The following is an 8,962-nucleotide window of genomic DNA, read 5'->3' as shown; positions in this document are numbered from 1 at the left end:
ATTTGGAAAGAATCTAGGTCTATGAAAATGACCAATGGTATGATATATTGTTAAATTCGATGATTATAAAACTAATATGAGAGTTCATGTTAAAATTAAATTAGGTTTGGTAGATCCACATGTTAAATTTATATGGTTAGTCCATTATAAGGGTTACACATATTTTCAATCTATTAGTGAATATTTTATCGTTGGTTAAAAAAAAAAAAAAAAAAAAAAGGTCCGGTAGATTTTGAACCGGTAGATCTTAATCGATGGTTAGAATTAAATTGAAGGACAAATAGGAACAAGGAGAGGGGATCCAGGTCATTTCAGAATATCAGAAAACTAGAAAGAGCCAGAGAAAACTCACTTTTGAGTATAAACCCTAGCTCTCTGTTTGCAACACTTCTTCACTCTCTCTCTCTCTCTCTCTCTCTCTCTCTCCTTTCTCCTCCTCCCTCCTCCTCCCTCGCTCCATCCATTCGCCGCCGCCGTAACATCCGCATCTGCAACAATGTCATCCATGCTGGTGCGCTCTCTCTTTCATTTATATGCTCACTTCATTTGCGTATAAGCTACTGTCCTGTCTTGTGCTAACTGTTTGTGAAAATGCCTGAACCGGAAAAATTGAAACCGATAACAGCAACCACAGATCATACTGTTGAAGGAGGGTACGGATACGTCGCAAGGGAAGGCGCAGCTGGTGAGCAATATAAACGCCTGCACGGCGGTGGCCGATGTGGTGAGGACCACGCTGGGCCCTAGGGGCATGGACAAGCTCATTCACGACGACAAGGGTAGTGTTACTATTTCCAACGATGGCGCCACCATCATGAAGTTGCTTGATATTGTTCACCCCGCCGCAAAGATCCTTGTTGACATCGCCAAGTCTCAGGATTCTGAGGTATGGTTTTTGGTCGTTACTGGGTTTTTGGATGTTATCCGACTTCGATTTTGCGTAATTTCAAGCTTAAGAGTTAAACTTGTGCTATGGAATCACCGAATTGATACTAGTGAAGGTTTGGTAGTAATGCAGATGGAGTGCTACTTGAACAATATATTTTTTTAGCATATTTAGTGTTTGGAAGTGGGTGGATGGCCTTGTTCGATAAAATTTCTGTTTGGAGGCAAACCTGACAACCGACTTGATGTAACTGGAAATTGTTACTGCGTGTCCTGTGTTTTAAATGGTGATATAGCTTTTCTTTATTATATGGTTTAGGAGATATTTAACCATTGTTTTCGATGCAGGTTGGTGATGGAACGACAACAGTTGTTCTGCTTGCAGGGGAGTTTTTGAAGGAGGCCAAGCCTTTCATAGAGGATGGGGTGCACCCACAAAGTTTGATAAAAAGTTATCGGACTGCTAGCTATTTGGTATGGTGATAGGAATTATTTTCAATTACCATGTCTGATTCTTATTAAAAAAAGTTCTTTGTATGATTGAGACGTTTGCTCTGGTCTCTATGTATCTTAAATATTACACATTGTGTATAGGCAATTGAGAAAATCAAAGAACTTGCTGTAAGCATAGAGGGCAAAAGCCTTGAAGAGAAGAAAAACCTGCTAGCTAAATGTGCAGCTACAACACTTTCTTCAAAACTCATTGGTGGAGAAAAGGAGTTTTTTGCATCAATGGTCGTGGATGCTGTCATTGCAATTGGTGATGAAGATCGTCTCAACATGATTGGAATAAAGAAGGTAAGTTCCTGGAATAGATTATATGAAAACCTCAAGCTGAATCCTTTGCCTATATTAAATATCTCTCTGTAATCCACCAACTGTGTTAATAAGAGTTTTCCAGTGGCTTTAGACTTTGGACTGCATTTCAATGGACTGCATTCTTTGAAATGATTAGAATAAGACATGTTCCATGAGCCACTAGGATATTTGTGTAAGTTTGTTCTCCGGCCCTTGTTTGGTGTGATTTGAGGGTCTTTAGTCCCAAACTTAAATTTGGTTTCGTTATTTGTTAGCCACTGTGCAGCTTATCCGGTGCCTTTGACACATTAGCCTTAAGATGTTATTGTTTGTTTCTTTTCAGTACTAGTTAAGCACAATGTAGGAGTAAAAATAAAGACTTGTTTTAAGCCTCATAAAATGATTTCTGTATTAAAGGGCTGTTTTAGTGAAGTTCACAAAGAAGAAGTTTGTCTTCTTTTGGTATCCTGTTTATTTCTTACGTATTCTTTGTGATTTTATGTTCTTAAGATATCCCTTGGATGTGGCTAGATTGAGACAGAAACATGGGCTAATTATATCTGATGAGACGAAGAATTGTGGCTGCGACTAGATATGCAGATGAATAACTGCTCTTTTATCATTCTAAGTCGGGTATTCAACCCAAAACCAATTGGCTATGGGTTGAGAGGCCTCATGATTTTAAAATAAATAAGTAATGCTTAGAAGTCCCATGTACTATGCATTTTATATGGTTGAATTATTGAAACAATTTGTCAACCTGGTAAACCAAACTGTGGATAACACCTAGAAATACAACCAGGTTCAAAAGGGCAGATTTGAATTTGTCCTGAAGTGTAGGAAGTCGGACTTGGTTCTCATGTATAAGCTTTGTTTGCTATGGATGTTGGTGAAGATGAATAGTATGCATTTAAAATTGCACGTAAAATAACCAACAAAGTGTACATCGAGACTCGGATTCTGATTCTGATATTTTTGATCAGTGGTTTCCGGTGACGGAGCAGAGTTGTTAATTGTTTTTCTCCATGAGTTTATGAAAGCTAACTGTTAAGGACACCGTGATGGGTACAACCCTAGTGAAGGAGGTCGGTGAGGTACATGCTGGTGTTGTGAGAGGAATGGTGGTAAGGTATACGATTAGAGGGAGGAGACAATGGATTGGCAATGGGAGGATTATTTAGAGTTGAGGACGAGAGAGAAAGAGATAGAGGTACAACAATAGCGAAGGAGGTCAGTGAGGTACAGATTGGTGTTGTTAGAGAGGGCTGGTGGTAAGCTACACGATTAGAGGGAGAGAATGGGTCGACAGCGGGAGGAGTATGTAGAGTTAAGAAGGACAGCAGGAGATAGGGGTAGGGTGGGGTTGGGGATGGAAACATAAGGAATTGAGAGATGAGGCGTGGGATATAAGTAAGTTGAAGAGGTTACGGGATTAGCTTGGATAGGATAATCACTAGTTTAGTTTCAAGGCATATTGAAAAATGGATGAAAACTTCCAAATTTTGTCCTAGTTGAAGGTAGATGGAAGGCATGAAGGAAAGTTGTCCCTTCTAATACTACCATTTTAATTGGGATTATAAGGGACAACTTTCGTTTATGAGTAATCCATCTTTTACCTTAAACTTGGACAAAATTTGAAAGCTGTCATCCATTTTTCTATTCAAGATGCCTTGAATCTAGTGAGCTATTTTACCCCAGCCAACACTCCCTAGCAACTCACCCTAAAAAAGTTAACTTGTTTGATTTATATATCAACATCTACAATAAGCATTAAGTTCAATAAAAGAACTCAAAATATGTATCACTTTAAGTTTTTTTCGCCAAAAAAATGCAAATATTTTAGATAAAATTAAGACATTTGAATTTTGATTACTGTGTAAGAGAAATGAGTTCCATACCAGTATGTTGTGATTGTTTTACATTCATCACACCATGTTTTTTTTATCTCAACAAAAATTACATTATTTTTTATTTATTTTTTGGCTTCAAAGTCCGTCTCTTTTTTCTTTTCTTTGTTATCTGCTTTTTTGCTTTAGACTCTTGCACTATTTTCTGACTTTTTTTCTGTGACAAGAATTGTTGTGGGTATTGATATTTCTTGATTGTTTTCATTGTAGTAAAAGAAAGGTTAGTAATGTTACACCGCTTTCTTCTCTTCGTGACATTTTGAAGCCTTATGTTTGGCTTTGGCCTATTATTATGATTTTTTATTTTCCTTTTGAAGTGGACAACTAGTTTTGGGAGGACATGATAGCTTGAATCGAATGATGTGTAATGAGAAACTGGTTGCTTTACAGGTTTCTGGTGGCAACATGCGTGACTCCTTTTTAGTAAATGGTGTTGCCTTCAAGAAGACATTTTCATATGCTGGGTTTGAACAACAACCAAAGAAGTTTCTTAATCCCAAGATACTTCTACTGAACATTGAATTGGAACTGAAATCTGAGAAAGAAAATGCTGAGATAAGGTAAAACTCATTTGTTCCTTTTGATATATATATATATATATATATATATATATATATATAATACTTGAATTCTTTTACAATTTGTTTATGCTACTTGAGGTTTTTCTCTCCGCTGCAGATTGTCAGATCCATCCCAGTATCAGTCCATTGTTGATGCAGAATGGAATATTATTTATGACAAGTTGGATAAGTGTGTGCAGAGTGGGGCCAAGGTTGTTCTTTCACGGCTGGCTATCGGTGATCTAGCAACACAGGTGGAAATTTCATCCTTGCTGTTGAGTTCAAAAATTGTTATCCACATGATTGCTTTAATTTGTTTGGTAAAAAAGATCCAACGTGAATTGAGAAATTTGATTATTTTACTTTGTTAGGTAAAAATCTACACAAAACTTGTTTACATGATTTTGGTAATGCAACAAAAGTGTATAAAAATTGGGACCGTTTTGTCTGATCGGTCAAAAAGGCAATTTCCCCCTCAAATATGTTTTATTTCTGGCTATACAATTTTAACCTTCTCACAAGATGACAACACAATATTCATTTTACACTGTGAGTTGTGTTAGTATGCATGAAATTTGGTGGTTTGATTTTGACCCCGGTAGTGACACAGGTACAAATCAGTGAAATTATGAGGTTTCATTGTTTCAATTTTGATAACATGGTTGGTTGATAACTTGATATGCATGTGATCATTTATATCATCCTGATAATAAAGTAAAATTATATTTATGACCTTGTTAAAGCCGTAGAGTTTTATTGACAAATTTTCTTCTTTTCTTTCGGTGAACAGTATTTTGCAGATAGAGATATATTCTGTGCTGGACGTGTAACTGAAGAAGATCTGCACCGGGTAGCTGCTGCCACTGGCGGGACTGTGCAAACATCCATCAACAATGTCATTGAAGAGGTTCCTACCTCGTGCTTTTTCAGACCATATTTTATGTAGAATTGTGGGCATTTTTTCCTAGAGTTCTTATGTTAGTGCCCTTATTGAGTTGGGAAGCATCTCGCTTGTTCTCAGTAAACTAAATTGTTTTGTTTTGTTGATTTCTAGGTCCTTGGAACGTGCGAGTGTTTTGAGGAAAGGCAAGTTGGAAATGAGAGGTTTAATATATTTAGTGGATGTCCGTCAGGTAGGACAGCAACAATTGTTCTTCGTGGTGGAGCTGATCAGGTATGTTATTTGTTGACGTTACTCACTTTGGCATGTGTGCATAATAAGTCTTTGTTTCTTGTTTTCTTTTTCGAAGTTTTGTTTTTCATTCTGACCTCTGTTATTTGCTGGGATTCTTATTTAGTTCATTGAGGAAGCTGAGCGGAGTTTACATGATGCTATTATGATTGTCAGAAGAGCGCTAAAGAATTCAACTGTAGTTGCTGGTGGTGGTGCTATAGATGTATGTGTTTCTTAGCAGTAGTTAAATCTCACTGTATATGAGAAATATTGTAATAATTTTTTTGTTGATTATGGGCAGATGGAAATCAGCCGGTACTTGCGGCAGAAAGCACATGAAATCAGGGGGAAGTCTCAGTTTTTCATTAACTCATATGCAAAAGCTCTTGAGGTATGCTTTGTTGGCCTTTTACGTTACACTGTAGTGGTTTAAACCAGTGCCAATTGTTCTGCTCACCATGGAGAATTTTAAGGGAGCCCTAATATTTGTCTACTTCTATTTTCTAACTCATTGATATGGAAGGATTTACTCCGGCAGTTTCCAAATTAATATTTAGTTTGAAAGTTTAGAAATTTAACATATAATCTAGGAAAATACTGGATCCTATGTCTAATAATATAGTTTTTTCTTTCATCCAAGGATTTCAGTTCACTTCTCAATTGTAGTTGTTGGAACCTGTTTTAAAGTTGCACATTTGCAGGAAGTTGTGCGCTTTACAGTATTAAGCAGCTAGAGATTAGTGGTAAAAACTTAAGGTTTATACTTTTAGTTTTTCCTTTTTGGTCAACATGGTTTATTCTTTTAGTTTAGCAGTTTTTAGATTTAGTTACTTTTGAAGCAATTCTCCTGGATTCAACTGAGCCACAATGCCAGAATGAGCTGTCATCATAGCCTACAGAGCTCTAGGTTTTTAATATTTTCATTTGGTTGGACTTTGTGAGGAGTTAAATAGTTTTAGTACTTTAGTGTAGCTGGGGAAACTATTTCTTCAAGCACCTAAGGTTGGTACTGCTTCTGCCATGTAGAGTGTGGTAAGATAGAATTTAACCTATTTTTGCTACGAAGATCATGTTTTTTATGCGGCTGGGTTTTAGCCATTTATATTGAGAGTGCCAGAAGACTGGGTTATGGTAGTTTAATAATTCTCCTTTGGTTCTAGTTTTCTCTTTGGGTATGTGTTTTTTTTCTGTTGGTTTAGGTGTTTCATGGACTACTGGTCCGTGCTTATTTCATTCCTTGTGTTATCTCCGAATAATTATTCTGTTTCTTATGAACAAAAAACAAGAAGACTGCAGAGCTCATTGTGGCATTTATTTGTTATGGGGTTAGGATCCCAAGACACCCATTTTTTGACACATTTTGCCACCCATTTTTTAGAGACCACTTTGTAATGTATTTCAACGATCCATACCTTCTTCTGTATTTCAATTCATCATTCATAGATAATCCTTGCAAAAAATTAGACAAATCCAAAACCTTTAATACATTCATTTGTAATGAAGAAAATGGATGAATGTGGTACTGCAAAGAAACACTAAAATGACCATCATTTAATCCAATGGTCATTAGGTTTTGGATTTGGGTGATTTTTTGTAGACATGATCTTTGAGGGGAGATCTAAAAGATGGTTCGGGTAGTTGAAATACCTTACAAAGTGGGCCCTACAAAATGGGTGTAAAAAAGTGTCCTTCTATCCTGGCCTATATTTATGATTTCTCACCACTCTTGAAATTAGTTTACTATATAAATAATTTTTTTTTGTCTTGAAAAGCATTAGTATGATATCTAGATAAGCTGCATGTTTGGGATAGAATAATTCATGTGCGAATCATCTAGTTTTGACATTATTGGTTGGGGAGTGTGTCCGTTGAGTTCTTGTGGAACTGCTAGTTCTAACTTCTAAGTTCATTTGTTGTGGTCTTTATGGAGACAATGACCATGATACATTTGATGTTTTCGAAGGCTTTCTTAATATGGAAAAAACAAACACTTCTGTCTACTGCGAATGGGAGTGTGATACTGATTGAATGAAGCATAAGTATTGTCTTAATGAGCAGTGTTCCACTTATGTTGCAGGTTATCCCACGACAACTGTGTGATAATGCAGGATTTGATGCGACTGATGTGCTAAACAAACTTAGACAGAAACACGCACATCCATCTGGTTGGTTTCTCAATTTGTCTGACCTTGTTTATCTATTTATTTCATTATTTTGTTTGTAAGTCACAGCTTGTGTTGAAGCCAAAACAAACATTCATTTCTTCTATTTATTGAAGGAAAAATTAATCTGTTAGCTGCAAAGAAGGATGTGATGTGTTGGATGGTTGTTTCTAGTATTTGTCTTTTGATTAGTGATTAATTATACTTGTTTGCTGAACTACTCATGCTTTTTAACAGGCGAGGGTGCACTTTATGGAGTCGACATCAACACAGGTGGAATTGCCGATTCATTTGCTAACTTTGTCTGGGAGCCAGCAGTTGTGAAGGTTTCCTGTTATCTAACTCTGTAGATGTGTTACACATGAGTGAGATTTATTAGTTTTTAACAACATAACACTATCATTTCCTGTAGATCAATGCTATAAATGCTGCTACCGAGGCTGCTTGCCTCGTTTTAAGTGTTGACGAGACAGTAAAAAACCCAAAGGTAATGTGAATTCTGTTTTCTATTTATTATGATTATGCCTAGCTCACTTTCATATCATTTAAATTCTTTAGATATTGATTGCGATACAAAAAAATAAAAAACTTACGCTTCTCCGTCTTGCACCAAATGCATTTGGCTCAGATGTTTCATATTTTATGGATAAGTAAAATAATGTCCTTTTTTTTTCTTTGTTTTTTTTTTTTTTTGGAACTATTTATGTGGAAATGCAGTCTGAGAGTGCACAGGGAGAAGCTGCTGCAAGTGCCATGGGAGGTCGAGGGCGTGGAGGTGGTCGTGGGCGGGGGATGCGAAGGCGGTAGATTTGAGAGGGTTCTCAAAGACAGTATTTCGGTTAAAGCATACAGTTTTGTCATTCTGGTTTATGGCGTGCTTTCGAGTTTTATTCTATTTGAACTGACGAATGATAATGGCTGTATCAACTTGCATACGAGAGTCCGCTTCTCAAATGGTTGAGAACTCTGAATTCTGAAAGCGATAGCATTTTGTGTTAGCCGGTTGTACTAATTAGTCATGGGTGGGGATCGGCAGCGTTTCTGTAGTTTGAACTAACTTTCAAGTGCAAGAGTCGAGATATTAGCGTTTTTGTTGGCATTAAAACTATGCTTGGTGGTGACCAATTACGGGAGCTTTAAAGTCTATTTGCTCTCAGTTGCCTCTCGTTTTGCTGATTAAATGCAAAGTTTGGGCCTTTTTTTTAATTATGGAATTTACAGAAAAACGTATTTTAACCTAATCTAAACTGCAGAAGAGGTTTTGAACTAGAGTGCATAAGAGAACATTTGCTTAGCCAATTTGACTACTCTCATGTGCAATTTTAGGCATTGTTTAGCAAGTGATGTTTTACCACAGTGATGTAAAGGTGTTAAAGTCATTGTATGATTTAATAAAATCTATCATTTAACAAACAAAATTTGGGTTTTTGTAACAAATGGTCCTTGAAATTCAAAATCAATTAATGTAGTTTTTGA

The 8,962-nt window shown here is 36.6% G+C and overlaps 1 protein-coding gene across 1 annotated transcript; it reads left to right on the top strand.

Moving 5' to 3' along the window:
• The first annotated feature begins 293 nt into the window (after positions 1-293).
• LOC148698002 (T-complex protein 1 subunit eta-like) lies at positions 294-8,692 on the top strand. Its single transcript, XM_088691106.1, has 14 exons — positions 294-511; positions 626-886; positions 1,234-1,359; positions 1,480-1,683; positions 3,981-4,150; positions 4,269-4,404; positions 4,941-5,057; positions 5,205-5,324; positions 5,449-5,547; positions 5,626-5,715; positions 7,402-7,489; positions 7,724-7,812; positions 7,899-7,973; positions 8,204-8,692. Exons 1-14 carry the CDS (start codon positions 497-499, stop codon positions 8,291-8,293), a joined length of 1,680 nt encoding a protein of 559 aa, XP_088547232.1. The 5' UTR covers positions 294-496; the 3' UTR covers positions 8,294-8,692.
• Positions 8,693-8,962: the final 270 nt, after the last annotated feature.

Source organism: Pyrus communis, chromosome 3, assembly GCF_041283825.1.
Source record: "Pyrus communis isolate YQ-2024b chromosome 3, ASM4128382v1, whole genome shotgun sequence".
Lineage (NCBI taxonomy): Eukaryota > Viridiplantae > Streptophyta > Magnoliopsida > Rosales > Rosaceae > Pyrus > Pyrus communis.
This window is presented reverse-complemented; position numbering and strand designations above follow the sequence as displayed.

Bases quoted from the DNA above. Each gene is read 5' to 3' on its own strand.
- LOC148698002 (XM_088691106.1), top strand. The intron at 887-1,233 runs GTATGGTTTTTG...TTTTCGATGCAG, and splicing joins CCAAGTCTCAGGATTCTGAG to GTTGGTGATGGAACGACAAC. The intron at 7,490-7,723 runs GTTGGTTTCTCA...GCTTTTTAACAG, and splicing joins GAAACACGCACATCCATCTG to GCGAGGGTGCACTTTATGGA.